Source organism: Brienomyrus brachyistius, chromosome 8 (assembly GCF_023856365.1).
Source record: "Brienomyrus brachyistius isolate T26 chromosome 8, BBRACH_0.4, whole genome shotgun sequence".
NCBI classification, from domain to species: Eukaryota; Metazoa; Chordata; class Actinopteri; order Osteoglossiformes; family Mormyridae; genus Brienomyrus; species Brienomyrus brachyistius.
Window position 1 is genome coordinate 2,021,643 of NC_064540.1, and position 19,964 is coordinate 2,041,606.

Here is a 19,964-nt window from a genome sequence, read left to right on the forward strand (position 1 = left end):
AAGCAGAGCTGACGAGGAGAAATCAGAGACCACCTCCCCCCAACCCCAATACAGAGACCCCACCCCATCTAGCCAATCCCAGGCAGACACACATCTCCATAACCGGCATCGTTTATGCCATCATCGCCTACATCGTAGGAAAAACCAAACCATCTGAAACTGATGCCAAAAGACGGCATTGCTCAGGCCTTCAGTGATGAGCCGACTGGCAGCGAAAATGGTGCTAGCAAGTAGGATTATAATCACGTGGAGTGTAGAGGGGAGATTCCAAACTGCACACATACACTTCAAGTTGAAAGCTCCATCCTTCAGGAGATCTGTAATCACCTTCACGTGGTCCTCCTGTGACTGAGAGCCACAGTTCATGAAGACGTGAGGGATAGTGGGATCCGCCAACCCGAAGAGGCGTATCACTCGCACAGGCGCACAGCAGAAACACACAGCAGGCTGGTTTTTAACCTCATCATTTATATTTTTAAAAACAAACAAAACAGATTAAATAAAATTTACAGTAGACATATGCAATCATTGTGCACTTTTTAAATAACTTTTGATACGTTCTGCACAGCTGTCAACAAAAAACGCAAACACAATGGGGGGGGGGGGGGGTAAGTGATGGAGAGAAAGGGAGGAGGGGCAAAGGGGGCTGAAAAATCAGGGAGAAAAGGGGGCATTAATGGGGGGGGGGGGGTCACTGAATATATAGATTTCTTTAAATCCTTACATCACTTATATAAATATTGAACCAAGAATAATTAACAAAAACATTTGAAGGGAGAAAAAAAAAACTGCGCAATACAGAAACACACAACAGCAGTAAGGCCAACAGAAAGCGAGAGAGAGAGAGAGAGAGAGGGAGCAAGGGAGAGAGAGAGAGAGAGAGAGAGGAAGAATCTGTGCGTATGAAAGACTAAAAGTATTTGACAGATTGTAAGAGTTGGGGGGGGGAGAGAGAGAGCCAGAAAGGGGACATGACTGAAAGTACGGAGTAGAGGAGAGGAGAGAGCAGAAGGTAGGAGCAGTCAAAAGGAGCAACTGAGGCTGCTGATCCAGTGTCCTCCAGTGTGCTACGCAACCGCGTGGCGTGTGTGCGTGCGTGTGTGTGCGCGTGTGCATGTACACCGCAACAATGACACACGTGATCACGTGCGTTGTGTGCTTCTGGTATAAACAAAAAAAAATTAAATTAAAAACAAAAACCAAAAACAACCCTGTGCTACTGGAGAGCGGACAGAAGTACGCCCTCCCCTTCGGTTAGGATGCTCCGCCCCCACGCACACGCACGCACGCACGGATGCCCCCTCCCCTGCTCTCTCCTGCTCCCCCTCACTGAGAGCTGGCTCTCTCCAGGATACGCAGGTCATAGTTCTTTTTGGCTGCTCGCAGCTTGAAGTGGCTCGCGCTGTTGTTGAGTTTGAAGGAAGCGCTCTGCGCGGCCATGGTGTTGGGGAACACGGCCACCACCGTGTACAGGTGGGCGGGGTCACCCGCCTCGCCCTTGCCGGCACTGGGCCCCGCCGCTCCCCGTGGCCCCTGGGAATCCTTAAGCCACTGGATCTTGGCGCCGCATAGCGACAGCTGGTTGAAGAGCTTCTCAGCCTCAGGCCGCGAGATCCCCTCCGGCAAATCCGTGACCTCCAGTACCCGGCTCACCACTGCCACCCGGCAGAAGACAGAAAGGGGGGGTGGGGGAAAGATCGGCTCAGATCGGGGAGGAAAGGGACCCAGGATCATCAGAAACATATCTGTATGATTACACTCTCAGTGCATAAAATCAGACATGGCGACACCTGTGACCAAAAAAGTCTGCAGCTGTGAGGCGCGACTGCCGCCCCCTGCAGGTGACTCACCCACGTCAGTGGTGCCCAGGTCCGTGGAGGCAGATTTTAGTGTTTGTCTCTTCCCTCGCGTGCCGTGCTTCATTCCACCTTGGCCCTGGAATGAAGTAGAAACAAGATGCCCCTTTGAAATCACAGTATGAGAGAGTGGGAGAGAGAAAATGAACGAGAAGGAGAGAGAGAAAGAGAGAGATGGCCAACCTGATGGGAACTGTAGGACTGGCTGTGCATTACTGGAGGAGGGCAGAGGCTGTACTGCAGCGGCTGCCCGAGTAGAGAGTAACGCCCATCCCCTGTGACAAACAGTACAGACAGTCAGCACTGCAGACAGACATCAACGCAGTTCACAGTACATTCTGCACTTCGGGACAGTCCTTGCTGTCTGAGCACCAAGAAGGGCTAAGCCTGCATCTGGAAGGATTAATCAACACGCGTTTGTTTGCTTTCTGAAGGTAACAAACAGCAACAAGGGGCCAGCTCCCCTGAACGCCTGCATCATACCCATAATGCAGTGGGGGGGACACTAGAGAGCAGCTCATTCAGAGGGCTAATCGCCCGTTTGCTTGGCGACTGCGCCCGTCTGCGGCTGGGGGCGAGTTCAGTAGTACCTTGTGCAGGTCCTCCGGGCCGGGGAAACTGGGAGATCAAAGGGAGGGGCCCCAGGCCAGCACACATGCTGTTGACGCTGCCGGAGGGAGAGGGGGTGGGGGACTGAGTGGGGGAGGCCAGGGGGCTGCTCAGTTGGGTACTGACCTGTAACAGCAAGGGGGGGGGGGTCATACATGGCATTAGATCATCAATAGTGTGGGCATTGATCAAAGTCTTCAAATAACACAAGCAGCAGCTATTTCCTCACTGATGACACCTAAACGTTGAATTTATGTCCTTAGCTTATTATTATTAATAATAATAATAATAATAATAATAATAATAATAATCTAGAGACTTTACGCCATTTACTGCAATGACAGGACATAAGTACCAAGCCCAATGGAACTAAACCAGGAATATCCCTGGGTGAAAGATCTGCTCTTCTCCAGTAGCTGAGAGACTGACCGTGAGCTTCATCAGCGCCCCCTACCTGCGGACCCGAGTCAGGCTTGTACAGTTCTCCGGGTTTGTTGGGCCTCTGCTCCAGACTATAGTATTTGCAGGGGTTCCACTGCACCATGGGGGGGTTCTGCGTGGGCTGGGGGCCGTTTGGGACACTCAGCTGCATCACCATGACACCGGGGCCAGGAGGAGGGACGCCTGAAGCAACATGCAGGTAAACAGGCAGCTCAGAGACACACATACACACACACAGATGACCTTGTAGCTACACATTATTATAAGAATGATGGACTACTTGCAAGAACGATTCCAAGTTCAGCATATCATGGCTACTTTGGTTCTGGTCTTACTTGATTGTATGAGGTTGCGGCCTCACACTCGCTGCCGCCACGAGCTACCAAAGATAAACGTAAATGACGTTCATCATGTTTGCAAGATGATGAGCAAAGCACCATCCATCAAGCTGGGAAAAGCCTTCAAACTGTATGCGCTGTGCACACTGTCTGTCTACCTTGTCTACTAGGAACTATACGTTCATTCCCCAGGCAAGCTAACAGCTAAAACGAACAGTGTTCCAGCTGCCGAACAATCAGAGAACCCACAATGAAGTGTGAAATGAAAATATTTCTGGTTATTGATATTCAGTGTCAAATAGAGAGTCAGGATGGCAGGGAAGTCAGGGAGAGACCCTCATGCCGCAGATCCATGATGAGGGAGCTACAACATAAATTAAAAGTTGGGAAGAAACCGTTTATAATTCACCTTGCTAACGTGTAGTGAATCTTCAAGTTCAGATGTTTAAATTTGACATGACTAAAATGTCTGCTGCAAACCTTTACAGTCTACAGAGGCTGGAAAATCGTCATTTGGAACGTTTGCAAGCTACGACTTTCTCAGATTGAACTGGGAAATAAACTGCAGATAAATTTTGAAGATGCTGTATACAGAGGAATTCAATAATGTGCAAAACAATTTCTCTCTCGCCTCTGAATATACTGTGTATTGAATATCTTCTGACCATTCATTTTAAAAGAAAAAGAAAATCACACTACTTTAATAGTACCTACTCTAATACCAATACTACTGTATGTAAACAGACAGATTAGTAGCCATGCTATTTTAAAACTTAAGTGTGTCACAGTGTATCCTGCAGGCGCTGCATTAAGGTCATCAAAAGATGCATGCAGACTGCTTTGTGAACTATGACCGAATTTACAGTACTGTGCAAAAGTCGCGGGATGTAAAAGAAAACATTTAATGTTGGAGTAAAACTACACCACTAATCACGTGTTTGCACATCACAGGTTTTTTTTTTTTTACCACTTTTCCATTTATTTCATAAATTGCAGATTTTCTATTCTTGTTAAGCATCGGAAAGGTGAGTGATTAAAATGTCAAAATACAAGTTTCCTTTATAACATGGAAAGAGTATTTAACAGTGCAGGTCTAACATCCAACTGATTGTGTGATGATGGCATAGTCAGATTCTAGGCTGTCCTTTAACTTTAAATGCACTGGTTTACTCTTTCATCCCATGAAACAGAGCAGTATTTAATGTCCCTTGCAGAAAGGATGCCTCGATTTTCCCTGCCGTTATGACTGCTAGAGGAGGTCACTTTGATTAATCAAAGATATGACATTTTCTTGCTAATAAAAGTACTCAAATGGTGAACATACTGTATTTGTCAGCAAAGAATACTGATTGCATTTTAGTAAATGTTAAGCAAGCATCATGCAAATGCAGATGGAGTGCTTAAATCTATACCTCACTGAGATGTGAATTTAACTAATACATGGAATGGCTGAGGTGCCCCTGAAGAGAGGTTTGGGAACCAAAGCGATGTTCATCTAATTTTTTGGAGAACAATAAATCCTTGCTAGTTTTTATTGTTGTTTTATTTTTTACTTTGCATGTTAAATGTTAAATTTTTCTTAGTAAATATACATTTACTACCCAGATAAATATTTTAATCATTTTCTTTGACTACTAAGACTTTGGCACGACACTCTGTTTAGTCTTGTGTTTAGACCTGGAGTTAGATGCACAGCAGATGTTTGTATGAAATAAGATTAAATAAAAATTTACAGTAGACATATGCAATCATTGTGCACTTTTTAGATAACTTTTGATACATTTTGCACAGGTGTCAACAAAAAATGCAAACACAACGGGGGGGTGGGGGTAAGTGACGGAGAGAAAGGGAGGAGGGGCAAAGGGGGCTGAAAAATCAGGGAGAAAAGGGGGCTCAAACCCAACGCTTACAAAGCCAACACGAAGCTCATAAATGCACATAACGGAACACAGGGTGAGGCACAGGGGACGCATACTTGAGTATTGCTGCTGCATCTGCTGAAGGTTGCAGGGTGAGGAGGACTGTGTCATGGAGTACTGTTCTGAGCTGGGGGGCTGCAGGTACCCCACGGACGGGCTGCAGTGGTGAGAGGTGGGAAACGCAAGTCACATGACGAGGACAGCAGCCAGCGACAAAGAAGCCAGTTACCATGTGCTTGGAACGACGGTAGCTGGGAACTACGATGGGGTTAATCATAGCGCAACATACTAAAGTGCTAAATGTAGCTACCGCTAATAACTGCTGAACCCTCCTAAGAGAATAAGCAGGGACATCTGGCCCGAGATAAAAAGGAACTATTAAAAATAACAGAAACAAAAATAACCGGTACATTTTTCCCGAGGCCTTCCAAACAGAGGATATAACCTTTACGTTTCAGGTTTAGTGTGGCCCCTGGCAGGGCAGGCGAGCTCGGGGGACGGGGCCGCACAGCGGGGGAGGGGGCCGACCTGCTGGCGCTCTGCTGCGAGGGCGTCAGGACGCTGTAGTAGACGGGCACGGCCCCCTGCACCGACTGGCTGGCTGGCACCATGACAGGCTGCTGGAACTGCTGCTGTACCACCTGCTGCGACTCGTTGGCCACTGGCACCTGCAGCGGGGAGGCGACACGGCGCTCAGACCCGAGTGGCGGCGGGACGCAGAGGCGAGGAGGCACATGTTGTGCGGTACAGCGTGCATGTTATTATGAGGCTGTATTAATAACACGGCATTACGCAACGGTGTCTCATGCCGTCTGCCTAATGGTCTGTGCATATATATATACACACACACACACACACACACACACGTTTGTATACAAGTATGTGGATGCATGCACGCACAGTGCAGCTTCAATGCCCAAACATGGCACGGCTCTGGGTGTTGGCGAGAGGAGTTCACCCTGCCAGGGGTGACACTACCTGGTACGATGGCATCGGGGGATATTGGACCATCATGCTCTGCATCTGCCCTCCTATGCCAGCCCGCTGGGTGTTGAGGAGCCCGGGGTTCTGCGGCTGCTGCACTCCCATCATGCCCTGGTAGGCCGGCTGCTGATTGGCCATCATGGTCTGAAGACCAGCTGATGGGGACGGAGGGGGCGGGGGGTCAGGTGAGGTCACGTCCATTTGCATGGCGTCGTGAGCAATCATGCCGCCTTTGCCCGCAGTCGAGGTAATAAGAGCGACAATTTTATGCACTTATGCTGAATAACGTGGAGCCAATAAGCCACGGCGCTGTAATACGCTCATGGCTCGGCACGAGAAAAAAATCGATGCGGACGAGGGCTGCGAATAAACAGAACGTGGGACTTAAATGTATTTCGATATCTGCGGGTGACAGAGAGCTGTTTGACGGCATCAGCAGATGCCAGCGTTAATGGGCTCTGCATCGCGGGGGGGGGGGGCGGAGTACTGACCAGACTGCTGTGTGGGCTGAGACCGGTGGGTGGGGTATGACACTTGATGGGATACGGCCCGATACTGCTGCCCGGAACTGGGGTACTGTCCGGGGGGGTAATACGACACCTGGATCTGAAGAAGAGAAGGATGGGGGGGGGGGGGGGGGTGATGACAAGAAATACCAGATTATCTTATTAGTCAATTAAATAAAGGGGACATTAATTTCAGAGATGAGGTGAATGGGATAATCTGGCCACAGCCGCACACCGTGCCGGGGGCCGGACATCGGCGCGTTAGATACCACAGGATAAGGAGGCAGCAAAGGCAACAGACGCAAGGTTAATACTGATCTGCTGAAAAGAAGAAAGGTGAATGCCAAGTACAGCCATGAGCAGCCATCCCAGGGGCCAAATGTACTGCTGCGCTGGGGATTGTGCTACATTAAAGACAGACACGGCCAAGGCTGTGAGTGACGCGGTGAGTGTAGTCAGAGTGAAACTGTTCATTTTGGTAAAAGAAAAATGCATTATATGAGGAAGACTATAATCTCCAGGGCAACATTTCCAATGTACACCAATTATATGATTATATGAACTGGTTCAACCAACCAGTTGAGCATAAAGAGTCAGATTCACAGAGTACTCAGCTGGTTGTTTGACACAAAATCCTGGTCTGGATTTTTACTTTCTGGACCTGAAATTTCTACCTCTGCAGATCAGTAACGTCACATTTCACGATCAATAAAGTTCACATTTAAAGAAATCCACAGTGAGTATTTCCCCTGGTGTTCTACCGTATTGTATCATCAAAGCCTGTTTTCCAAGTATTACATCCAATACCATGGCTGTGTTACACAATGTTCAGCCTACAATTCCCATAAACCCTTGCAGGGGACTACTTTGGAACACCAGCACTCATGGGAAGTGAAGATCGCAACAAACATCAAAAGGGTTAGCAGAGGCGTCTGGACCCAAGAGCCACATTACCGCTCCTTCGAATCTAGGTTGCGGATTTCTGTCTCGCATGTAGTTATGCAACAAAACTTGTGCAAATGTCTGTCAAATTAAGCTTAGCTCCTTCCCTATGTATTACGGCCTTATTGAAACTGTATGATTAAAAATTAGCTTTTTACGCCCACAGACACAGGCAACAGAAAGCATATTATTAATACACTATACGGCACACAATAATGTCTATTAAAAGCAATGAATCTTCATCTGAAACTAAGAGTAAGAATGTAAAGTTGGCCTGATGTGAAATTAGCTGATTAGCATTGATCTGTGTACCCGAAAAAATAAGACACGGCTTCACAGACAGACAGAAGAGTCGCAGAGATCCATTCATACCCAGCTTGCCTGCATACCTGCTGCGGGGGTGGGGCCTGCATGTAGCCCTGGGGAGGGGGCGGGGCCTGCATCACCGTTTGGGACGGAGGCGGGGGTGGAGGTGGAGGAGGGTGCGGGAGCGCAGAGCTGGGCTGGTACCCCGATGGAGGCGGCATGGGCTGACCCCCCGCCGTCAGGATGTAGCCGGGCTGCGGTGGAGGATGCTGGGACAGGACGGTGGGCGGCGGCTGGTACATTGTGGGGGGTTCTGGAGCCTCGCTGGAACCTTGCCGGCTCAAAGTCATCTGGCCAAACTGAGGAGCGAGGTCATCCGTCTGAGAGAGAGAGAGAGAGAGAGAGGGGGGGGGGCGGGGTGGGCTAAAAGTTACACCTAAAACACAGGACCACTTGCTGCACTGTTTAAGAGAATGAACCCTGCCTAGGAGACACTAATGCCCTCCCCCCACCCCAGTGATGAGAGGAGCCCCCAGGGCATGAGAGTCATGCCTTGGAGGCACCACTGGAGAAACACCCGTGTGTGTGACAGGAGATCAGTGTGAGGACCATGAGCCCGACACTGAGAGTCTCACAGGAGAGACCTACTGTAACCCAATACAGGGACTGGCAGACTAACCAGCAAACACACACACCTGCGCTGGCTATACACACTACTGGGGGGGGATGGGTGGTGCTAATGCTTCAAGCCAGCAGGTTCCACCATAACAGCTACATAACCCTTGAAATGAGAGCAGCCTTCCTTCAGAGACATTGCACTCAGCCCGTTAAATGATCCTCTTCCAGGACCCAGATAATCTACTGCCCCCTTCTGGCTGAAACCTTTACAAACCACCGGCAGCTTCCCGTTAAGTAAATACAAACCAAAAAATTATGTCCAATACCACATCATTTCTTTACTCGCTAAAGTAGATGTATTGCCTACAAATGTAGTTTTTGCTTCCTTGTGTAGCTGCTCACCCAAAACTCTCCATCACTGACCGCCACCCATTCACCAAATGTGTTTACATCGTTTTCCGTATTCTCTGCCCTCAATGCATTACCCCACACTGACGCACATGCACCATAAAACTGGGAAAAGAAGCCATTAATTTGCAGCCATTTCAGAGGAACTGAGGCTCTGCTACAACTCAAACACATCTAATAATGATTGGGAGTCCTGCAAAAGAGGTTTTAGGGTGGCTGCCATTTAAAAATGGGCAGTTTTCTTCCTGCCAAGATGTGGTGCTTGTGTTCCTTTCCCATTGAGTGTTTCTGATGCAAAGCAAGAGTCACGTGCTGAAGTGAGAGTCGTCAGTCTCCCCCAGGTGGCCAGGCGGTTATACAAAATGAGGGAGTGTGTGTGTGTGTGCACGTGTGCACAGGACACGGTTATATGAGACAGAAAGGAAGATAAACTGGGAAGTAAGAAGTGCATCAAAAGACTCTATTCCCTCACATGAAAATCCGCCAATGATTCAACGGGACTGATCTGAGGGGAAAGGATGAGATTGTCTGAACTTTCTTCAGTATATTTTGCCAAAAAAACATACCATCCAAAACAGCAGTGAAAATTAAAAGGAATTGAATGATGAGGGAGGGAGATGGGGGCGGCAAAACGCCAGTGGAGAGACAGAATCAGTTTTAACTGATCTTCCTAGAGACTCTGATGGAGCAGCAGGCTGAATTATAGGTGTGGGCAGCGGCTACACCTGGAACAGCCAGAAATTCACTGGCAGAGAGAAGAGCATTAACTGAAAGGGTGGCAAAAAAAAAACAACACTTTTCTTTTCCAGTTTTAGGCAAAATGTAAATGCGAAAAATCCTGGCCCAAACCCTCCATCTGTCAGAGCACTGCCTGGGAATGCAGCGGGAAGAGAGAGAGAGAGATTGAGAGAGAGAGAGAGAGAGAGAGAGAGAGAGAGAGAGAGAGAGAGAGAGAGAGAGAGAAAGATTGAGAGAGAGAGAGATGGGCCGGGCGGGTACCATGTTGTACTGCTGGGGAGGAGAGACGGGCAGGAGGACCTGGGGGCAGGAAGGACTGGAGTAGGACACAGGCTGCGGGGACGGCTGCAGAGAAGCCACCGGCTGATGTAGAGAGAAGGGGGAGGGGGGAGACCCCACGGAGTGAGAGAAGGGGAGGGGGGAGACCCCACGGAGTGAGAGAAGGGGAGGGGGGAGACCCCACGGAGTGAGAGAAGGGGGAGGGGGGAGACCCCACGGAGTGAGAGAAGGGGAGGGGCGGGGGGAAGGAGCACCAGAAAGAGGAGAGGTTGATTAAAAACCTTTCAAATCGATTCAAGTCTTATTTACACAGGAAAGTCCCTCAGAGATTAAATATCCGTTTCAAGAGGCTTTGACCCAAATGGCAGGGATGAAACAAAGGGAGGCGCGGAGGAGCAGCACACCAGGGGAGGCGCGGAGGAGCAGCACACCAGGGGAGGCGCGGAGGAGCAGCACACCAGGGGAGGCGCGGAGGAGCAGCACACCAGGGGAGGCGCGGAGGAGCAGCACACCAGGGGAGGCGCGGAGGAGCAGCACACCAGGGGAGGCGCGGAGGAGCAGCACACCAGGGGAGGCGCGGAGGAGCAGCACAAAGAGCGTGCAGACATTTACATGCAGACGGGCACTGTGGCGGGTTGTGGGGCCGGCACAGCGACTCGGCCACACTGACACGCACACAAAGGGCCTGGAACTGGGGCTGCGGGGGGGGGGGGGTGCCACTCTGTCACTCACTGCCCGGTTTAACCAAAAACAGGGGGCACTGGAGTGACCGGAGACCTGAAAGCGACTTCAATAGCTCGGAGAGGGAGCAGGGCGACCCCCAACACTGCTCCCGGCTGCCATGAAATACATGCAGAAATCGGGGCAGTGGGGGGGGGCTCACCTGGGACATGATGTGATGCTGAGCTGGCGTGGGCAACAGGGCTGCCTGAGGGGGGGCCTGGGTCTGCTGGCTCTGAGGCTGCTGGGGGTTTGAGGGGCAGGGAAGAAGACTGCGGCCGGGTTGGAGACAGGGAGGTGGAGGGCAAACATCCTGGGTGATTAGGGGAAGACCTGAGAGAGAGAGAAAGAAAGAAAGAAAGAGAGAGAGAGAGAGAGAGAGAGAAAGAAAGAGAGAGAGAGAGAGAGAGAGAGAGAGAGAGATACTGTAAGAGCTCAGAGCAACAGCAAACGCAACTGAAACCCAGCAGCCAGGACCACCCTGCACTGTATGTGAATTATTCGAACTAAGAATATTCACCACCTACCAGCACAAAAACAAGCCCAAGAAGGTAAAGCCCACCCCCCCCACGGCGAGCCGTACCAGAGCGGGAGCCCCGGCAGCTGCCCTGGGAGCCCTTGCTGCCCAGGCTGTCCCCGCGTGTCAGGATGGAGATGCCCGAGAAGCTGCTGGCCTTGGTGACCGGCGGACGCAGAGTGCGGTTCGAGCTGTCCGAGTCAGTGCTGCTCCAGGGCCGCGGCTCCAGGCACTTCATCTCGCTGTCTGTGCTGCTCTGCCGGCTGCTCGACGCCCGGCTGGAGCTCTCGCGGTTGCCCCTGGGGAGGGACGGGGTGGGGGGAGCGAGGAGCGTGAGCGAGGGAGCCGGCACGCGAACGAATACGCACCGGCAACGGGCAACAGACGGCGGCGCATTCTCACGCGCGCAATTCACACATGCAGGGGGGACGCAGTTAGGAAAACCAGGGGGCGGGGTCACATGACGAGTCGTCACACTGAGCGAGGGAGCCCTTGGACCCAGGGCAAACATGACGCACGCAGGCCCGCTGCAGAAAGGGGGCTCCCGAACCTCACAGATACACAATACGGACACACACGCACTCACAGTTCTAGATGAGGAGCCCAGCATCACACACACACCCAGGCGCACACACACACACACACACACACACACACACACACACACATACTCCCTCACATGAGTCACACCCGGGGGCAGTGCCGCTCACAAGAAATGCAATCGGTGAGACAGGACCACAGTCCCAGCTGTGTATGTGGAAGGGGGGGGGGGGGAGAAAAAAACCGGCGTAAAACCCTGACGACGTGGTGGGGGAGAGAAAACGTTCACCCCCCCCCCACAAAAGTGTCAGGACGCATCCTTCCAGACAGGAAATAACCATCATGGGAAAACACCGCAAATTGCCACATCATTAAAACAAGTTCAGATTGCCTGAATATATATATATATATATATATATATATATATATATATAACGATTATGAACATGGCTGCGCAAGAAAAAGAAAAAAAAAAAAAACACACAAAAAAAGATGAATCATTAAAAAAATCTGAGCTCTGGAGATGAAATGTACAAAAAAAAAAAAAAAAAAAAAAAAAGGTTTTTGAAGGTGGCACTGGATGAATATTTCAGCAGGACTGTAATTAATGAATGAGCTATCCTGAGCACTCTGTGGGACTATTTAAAGCACAGACCTGCACTCCTCTATCAGATAAAGGTGACAGAGACGATGGGGATTCTGCTCCACATCACGCCGCATTATCACCAGCATCCCGTTTCGCTCCCGACGCCCTACTCTCCGCCCGCTGAAGAGGAATCTCACTCTAGGAACATTTCTCCATGTATATCGTCCTGCCGGTTGCCATTACATTCATTCTGTTCCCTCTGGCTGAGCCGGGGAATCCCAACATGGACCGGACGCAGGAAACAGCTGTGCTTGGAGTTACGGCAAGCAAGTGAAATCCTTCATGGGTAGAGCACAGACTTTTAAGTTGCTTCCACAACGGACCATTTCGGGAAAATCTAAGCAATTTGTTCATTTGCGGTCCCAAACCTCATGCCACAATGTAAGAGCTTCTATTACAGGAAAAGAGCCCCTAATCCCATGCCCCACCCTCACAGAAAGGCCAGGCCAGGCGAGTTCCACCTTCCCACCAGCAGCACGTGAGAGCCAAAGCGCCAACCGGGCGATCAGGGACATACAGGTCGGGAAAATGCATTTCGTACAGTAGGAATGTGGCGGGAATGGGTGCCCAGGAAACCACAAAGCGGCCATGCAGGGGTGGGGGGCTGGAGGGGCGGAAGGGGACCCAACGCTGCGTAGCCAACGGCAAGCAAGAACACAGTCACCACCGATGGGCATGACAACACACATCACACCCAGTACCTAAAGATCTGCCTCCTCTTTTGGGAGGCAGGAGAATAGCCGTCAGTGGTAAGTCTGTCACACAGGAGGGAGAAACGGCAGGGTTACTGACAAGGGGAGACGGCGAAGCTCCTCACTGGAGAAAAAAACCAGCGACACTGGAACACACATGCACGCAAAGACACACACACACACACACACACACACACACACACACACACACACACACACACACACACACACACCTTATCTCTCTCTCTCTCTCTCACACGCACACACACAAACACACGCAGCTTCTCTCTCTCTCTCTCTCTCACACACACACACACACACACACACACACACCTTATCTCTCTCTCTCTCTCTCTCTCTCACACACACACACACAAACACACTCACAGCTTCACAGTAGATGAGCCAAAAAAAAATGGAGGGGGGGGGGGCTTTCTGAAAGCACCACTGCCCTCATCTGGCTTTTTCCAGTTGCCTGTGCGATGTCCACACTGCTGCGGGTTATAAAAAACCCACAGCGCACACTTCATACAATCTTGGAATATCCCAGGGGGGGCTTTTGGACAGTCACTGGGTTCTCCTGCCAATATTTAATCAAGAGGAGTCTGCAGTCTTCAGCCAGCTCTGCATCGATGTGCAACACTGGTCACTCGTCTGTTCCTCGATCTCAAATCAGGCCGAACAGGGACGGCAGGGGAAGGTTCACCAAGCTGACTGTATGCAGGCTGGACTCGACACTCATACTGGGGCGGTGGGGGTGGGGTGGAGGCTCACCTGTTGTCGTTGACGTATCCATTCTGAGAGGACTAGGTAGATGAGGGCAGAAACAAAAGAAAATCAAGGAAAGGAAAAAGCAGCATTATGAGAAGAACATCAGCATTAAGCTGATGCATTAAGCCTGATTCAGACACTGACAATTTTACAGACCATCACAAAGACGAAAGCAGGGTGTCGTCAAGGCCAATCACGGTCATCTTCTTATGCAAGTTCACCAATGATGGATCACCACCTTGATTATTTATAACAGCTGGTGTGATCCATAGCCTAGAGGCATGGGCTCAGGCAGGTGGCATGCTCACCTCTCGGGCGAAGATCCGGTCTCGCACCCGCTGATATTCCTCCTCGCGTTCCTCAATGGACTTACTGCGCCTCCCGTCCTGCAGCGGCACACGGATCTGCGGGCCAGGGAGTGCACTTTGAAGGGCAGCACTTCCTTGTAAACATTGGCCATCTTATAGGCCAAGGTAAGCGTTTACGCGACAGACAAATCCAAACATTTTGAGGCGAACAGGTGGAAAACACCCTAAATATAATATAAAACGCGTGCAACCAAAATTACCATTAAAAATAATTCTAGCTGTGAAAACATGAGTCACTGTTTCAAGTGATTAGTTTTGCATGCTAAAATTTAGTGCTCATTTAACACTGATTTGTTTATCGTGAATAATTAACTGAGTAATTCAAATTAATCATTAAATATATTGTTAAACATTAACAATTAATCCAACAGGAATATTGGTACAGACAACCAAGTTTTCAGAATGTCAGTTAACATGATTAAAATTTGTACAGAGGGAAGATCTCAAGTGACATATTGGTTCATGCGAGCAGAACTGTGCAATACTTTCAATTAATGTCTCAACGAAGCCTAATTAAGCCTGCAGCTGCAGAAGCACAGCCTGCAGGAACAGGTTACAGACGCTGTTGATATCTGCAAGGAGCTGGCTGGCGGCCGAGCTGCCGGACGGGGTAAATTCAGCACACTCCTACCTGGTTGTCATCCTTGTCCATGCTAGCATCGTCCCTCTTCAGAATGAACTTTTTTTGGAAGTCCATGTTTCTCTCGTCCTTGATGTGCTCAGAGAACCTCTGCTCTGGGCTGTGGAGAGAGAGAGAGAGACAGCAGAATGGGTTACAGCAAGAGCGAGGATGGACCAAAGAGGAGAAAAAAAAAAAAAGAAGTCAATTCTGGATCCTAAAAACACACCATCTGTTCTGCAGCACAAGTTGGAAACCATGAAACCAATGAGATATAATCTCCAACACTCGCACGCAGAATGTACGATTGATTTCCCTCATATTAAATGTTCATATACACGCCCCAAATATATGCTTCTGTAATATATGCCTTTGTGATATATTATTTTATAGCGTTTTGCCATGAATAAGGCTCATAAACCTGTACTCAGAGAACATGTTTGCGGCCGACGGCACGCAGCCCCTTTCTGGCAGGACGTCACAGGCGGCGCCTCTCACATGCGCGTGTTGCCGGTCTTGTTGATGATGACCGCCTTGCCGGTCTGGTCCACGTTGTGATCCATGCCGAAGTACGCCGCCACGCGGTGCAACAGCATGCGGTGGTACGAGGTCATCTGGGGGAACTTCTTGTACTGGTTACTGTGAGGGGCAGAGGAGGAGAAAGGGGGGAGAGAAAGAGGAATACGCAAGCCGGAGATAAGAAACAGAGAGGAGGCACGCAGAGGACAATGCTATGTGTCGTGTGTGTCCGTTACATGTGCGATAGGGGCTTACATGCCCCCCAGTGACTGCTTTCCATTAAAAGTAACGGCCATTACTGTTTTGACACCCGATACATTAGCTGAGACGCGGGAAATTAATGGCCGCTTGCCTCCAGGGCTCAGGACTTACTTGTCATCATTAATGAACTCCAGAATATCTTGTTCCAGTTTGAGCAGCATCATCCGGTCCCTGCAAAAGGTAGCAGGACATGGTGTGAAGCCCCTAAACTCCAGAGGGCCGAGGCAGTGAGGCGGGCGTCACCCAGTGGATAAGGGCAACGTACCGCGGGTTGTTTTTCAGTGTGTTGACCAAGAATTCGTGCACATCGATGCCAGTGGAGTCAGTGTATTCCTGACTGGAGTCTTCGGAGACAATGCAATCAGAAAAGAGGAAAACTTAAATAAATGCTCGCACACTCTTAAAATCTTCATTAACAACAGAGTAAAACACTCAAAGCAAAAACGCAGAAACCAGTGATGAGTCAGTTTCTTCAGGCTGCCTTATGGAACTTCAGGCGACAGCGGCGGCAGCCCCCCGGGGGAACACGAGACCCCCACGTACCGCGAGACAGCATCTTCCGAGGGGCCTTCTCCTTGTTTTTCTCCTTCTCTTCGCTTTCATACTCATCTTTGGAGGACTTTTCCTCCTCCTTGTCGGAGGGGCAGCTGATGTGCAATTGGATGATGTCCTACACAAAGAAGCCAGATGTTCAGTGCAGGTCAAATAAGTAAAAATCAGATTAATGGCAGAAGGGGCTCCGTTACTGCATGCCTTGATATGTCAGTGGCAGCTAATACCAAAAACACCAGGCATTTGAATCACACTGTGCACCAACTTCAATGTCTTACTGTTTGACAACGATGAGACACTTTAAATTTAGTAATGCATATAAACACAGTCACCATGAACAAAGTTACATCAACAAATTAGCATCACTTAGTTTAAAATTAATATAACATCCATATATCTCCCAGGGGTGGAGGGCAACACTTCAAAATCTGAATGCAGGATGAAGGTTTTAACCCTCAAAAAGTGTTCTTCACTGATAACTAACGAGACTTAAACAGAAGGAGTAAAACTGACTGCGTAGGCAATCACAGCCAACCTGAGAGTAGTTATACACACAAGGGGTGCCGAAATTTAAGCAAAATGCCAGTGGCTGCAACAATAACTGACTTTCAGTGGAAATAAACATGCAGGGCTCAGTTCAAGAGGACTGGAGGCTCCCACACAATGACAACACACTCCTGCCTGGGTTCTGTCATCAGATACCTTATTACTGCTCAACAGGTTTTAAACAGACTGTTGTTATTTCAGTGGAAAACTCCTTCTCACGCTGACTAATGATTCAAAACTACACACTGCAAGCATGAAGATACTATTTATCAGTGTGATGAACAGCAGCAGAATGTGATTACTACAGTGGATTAATTCACTTGCATCCTTAATCCACAGACAGTTAATTTCTACTCTTTTGTACAGCAGGGCATTCACTCAGAAAACTGCTCTAGGATGCTGACTGCCAAACTGCCTCCAGTATTAGAAATGCAGTGGGGCTAAGGGCTATGGCTACAGACTGCCATAAGCACATGTGTGAATCCCAGAGTGCAGTGGGGCTAAGGGCCTATACTTGGCTAAAAGTAGGACACAGGCTCACAAGGATCATGGGTGTAAAATGGCACCTGTGACTCTGAGGGTCCATCCGTGCTGTACGGGTTCGAGGATTCCTCACACACCGCTAAACTCCGCACCAGTTTCAGTTTGGCATTGGACTGGGAAGGGGGGGGAGCAGAAAACAAGGTACAATGTAAAAAAAAAAAAAGTTAATCTACATATTTCATGGTTCAATACAAATCTTACACGGGGGTGAAGGGCGGGCTGTTTCCTCGAAAAATTGAACTAGTAAAAAATAAATCAAATTTAACTATAATCATATTTTTATGGCTAATACTGCAGAATTAAGATAAATCCTTATATGTTTTTAAATAAACCCACCGAGGAAAAAGTACCATAAAACCCCCATTTACTTACCAATAAAATAAAATTCTTGAATATGAACCTGGGAACATACCCACTTGCATTAAAAAAAAAATAATAATCAAAAAATCAAAATGAAGTCTACTTCAATACTGAATATGAAGTTGTAGCGTTGCATATATGCATGCAGGCATGCATGCAAGTATGCACACATGTACTGCTAAAGTAACATGACAAGCAGGCTAATAGCTTCATTCAGAAATGGAGCTGACACACTTGGCATCTCGGCCAACTAGTGCAACAGAGGATATACAGGAAATGAGGTCAGCACCGAAAAAAAAAGATCCTCACATTCTCTTCACAGAGGACTGACCCAGATACTATACATGACAGCAATACGCAGAAAGGTCAGGAAAACGAGGAAGGAGCGAGCGAGCGAGAGAGAGCACACACAGGATCCTATTATCACAGAGTAATATGCAGTAAGCTACTTAGCAAGCTCGCTTCCTCATGAGTGCTGCATCCTGAGCTTAACTCTCGGGAATTAAGGTGAGGGTGGCCAGGGCACTTAGTGTCCCAAGAAGGCTGATAACGCAAAGTGCCTTCGCCTCCGTCTCTACTGGCTCTCTTACCTTTGCCCTTTTCCTTCCATGCCCGTGATTCTGGGTTCGTCGCTGCAAGACAGAAAATGAGCGATAAACAAAAAAAATCTGCAAGGTACCAGCATCAGAGGTGTTCAGCATCAAACCAAAAGCAGCAGCCCTGGACTGCAGTATTTATGACATGAAGAAGCCTGATCCTAATCCTGCCTCAAATCTACTAGCATTCCACTGGATGGTTCTCACCCATTTAAAAGGAGCTTGAATGACAGCACAAACCACAGCAAGGGCACTGCCTGGGTTACCAGGCTCGGGTCAGTGCCCCCTAGCTGGCTCCTCACAGTACAAAATGAAGGCACGTTCTCAGCACTAACAAGCGCTTAATTAGGCTGAACTGGAAGAATAACCTCAATTTGAATACGAAAGATTTGACTAAAACTACTTCTGAACCAAAGGTTGTAATCGGAATAATTAAAAAAATTTCCCGATTAATACGGTTTTCAGTCCTTGAATTCACACCTTGAATTATTAAAATCAATTAGTCAAATTCTGAAACTTGAGTAACAGCAAACCAATAAATGGAAAGCATTTCATAGGCACAAATAGGTGACCCTGGACTGTGAAAGTAAACAGTACTGCAAAGGGTCAGAGGTCAGGGCATTTCAGGGTCATTTAAACCAGTCGCGTTTGTTCAGCATCAAAAAGCAGCACCTGTATTTTAAACTGCCTTGTTTGTTTCATCAATTTAATGGGGGCTTCATATTTGGAATGAAAATTTGGTACGCCCATAATCAGATGCCACTGTCACATGCAGTTTCCTCCCTTACTATTACTAGGCATGATGGAAGTCAGGGTTTTCACAAATGGTGTCACTAGTTGAACACTATGACACCAACTCCCCTCTCCAAAGAGAACTCTGTACATCTCTCTAACAAAGCCACCAGGCCAGAGGGGCCAGTGCTTCACACACTTGCGAAAAACCTAGTAGGGAGCAAAAATGTGAACTGTCTGGCAAGGAGCTCAGAGGGAGCACAAAAAACACGGACTGGCTGTGGGTCCCCGAGAACTGTATTGAGAAACACTTCCTAGACCATGCGTTGGTGATGTCTTCAATGCAGTGCTTATTGCTACTAGCCCTCATCCGAGTTTGAGTCTTTGCTGTGCATACGGACATAAGTTTACCGGTTCTGCTGTTCATCAAGAAGCAGATTTTTTGCTTCCTATGTACTGAATTGCAGTGATGCAGTTTGTGTTGGAGGCTTCTTGGCCATATTCTGCATGTCTGGGACCTCTGGGTATACATACTATTAAAAACAAAGCACTGGTCTTTTGCCCGATTCATCTATTAACCTATCCATACTTCTTACATTTCAGAATTAGAATAACTTCATGATCCTGAAGGAAGTCACTTTGGAAGCAGAGGTGGCAAAGTCCAAGTAAAAAGAAAAGATGCTCCACAGTATTTGAGGAAGAAAAGTGAACCTGGTCTTTTTAGGGTCAGCATACTAGGTAATGTATATTATTACATCTTTACCACAGACACAAGTTCAAAGCGAGCCTCGGTGTGCAGCTGAGTGTGGCGCTGTCTGGGAGGAGTGACCGCTTACCTGAGTTTCCTGTGCAGAATTCTCCTCTCCCTCCAGGCCCTCGCCGGCCCCCTCCTTGCCGGTGCCCTGGGGTGCCACCCTGCCTCTGCCGCCCACGGACTCGATCAGAGGTCCATTCTCACCCTCCTTGGGGACGTCGACAGCAATGGTCATCGACATCTTTCACGTGGGGAGGGAGAGGAGAGGGGAGAGGGGCAGGGGG

General features: G+C 48.8%; 1 protein-coding gene across 3 annotated transcripts; it reads right to left on the reverse strand.

Annotated features, from left to right (window-relative positions):
* Positions 1 to 457: 457 nt before the first annotated feature.
* LOC125747519 (R3H domain-containing protein 2) lies at positions 458 to 19,960 on the reverse strand. 3 transcript variants are annotated; one of them, XM_049022851.1, is made up of 24 exons: positions 19,763 to 19,960; positions 18,189 to 18,230; positions 17,262 to 17,351; positions 16,141 to 16,267; positions 15,863 to 15,941; positions 15,709 to 15,768; positions 15,316 to 15,456; positions 14,830 to 14,938; positions 14,139 to 14,234; positions 13,834 to 13,865; positions 13,069 to 13,122; positions 11,248 to 11,480; positions 10,828 to 10,997; positions 9,927 to 10,028; positions 7,985 to 8,281; positions 6,639 to 6,753; positions 6,142 to 6,302; positions 5,692 to 5,831; positions 5,220 to 5,320; positions 2,920 to 3,089; positions 2,447 to 2,591; positions 2,040 to 2,131; positions 1,851 to 1,935; positions 458 to 1,655 (listed from the first exon to the last, which is right to left on the reverse strand). In XM_049022851.1, the coding sequence occupies exons 1-24, from the start codon at positions 19,919 to 19,921 to the stop codon at positions 1,327 to 1,329; spliced, it is 3,129 nt and encodes a 1,042-aa protein (XP_048878808.1). In that variant the 5' UTR covers positions 19,922 to 19,960; the 3' UTR covers positions 458 to 1,326. The 3 variants fall into 3 exon arrangements, with proteins under 3 accessions (XP_048878808.1, XP_048878809.1, XP_048878810.1); XM_049022852.1 differs by lacking the exon at positions 13,069 to 13,122; XM_049022853.1 differs by lacking the exon at positions 9,927 to 10,028.
* Between the last annotated feature and the right edge of the window lie 4 nt (positions 19,961 to 19,964).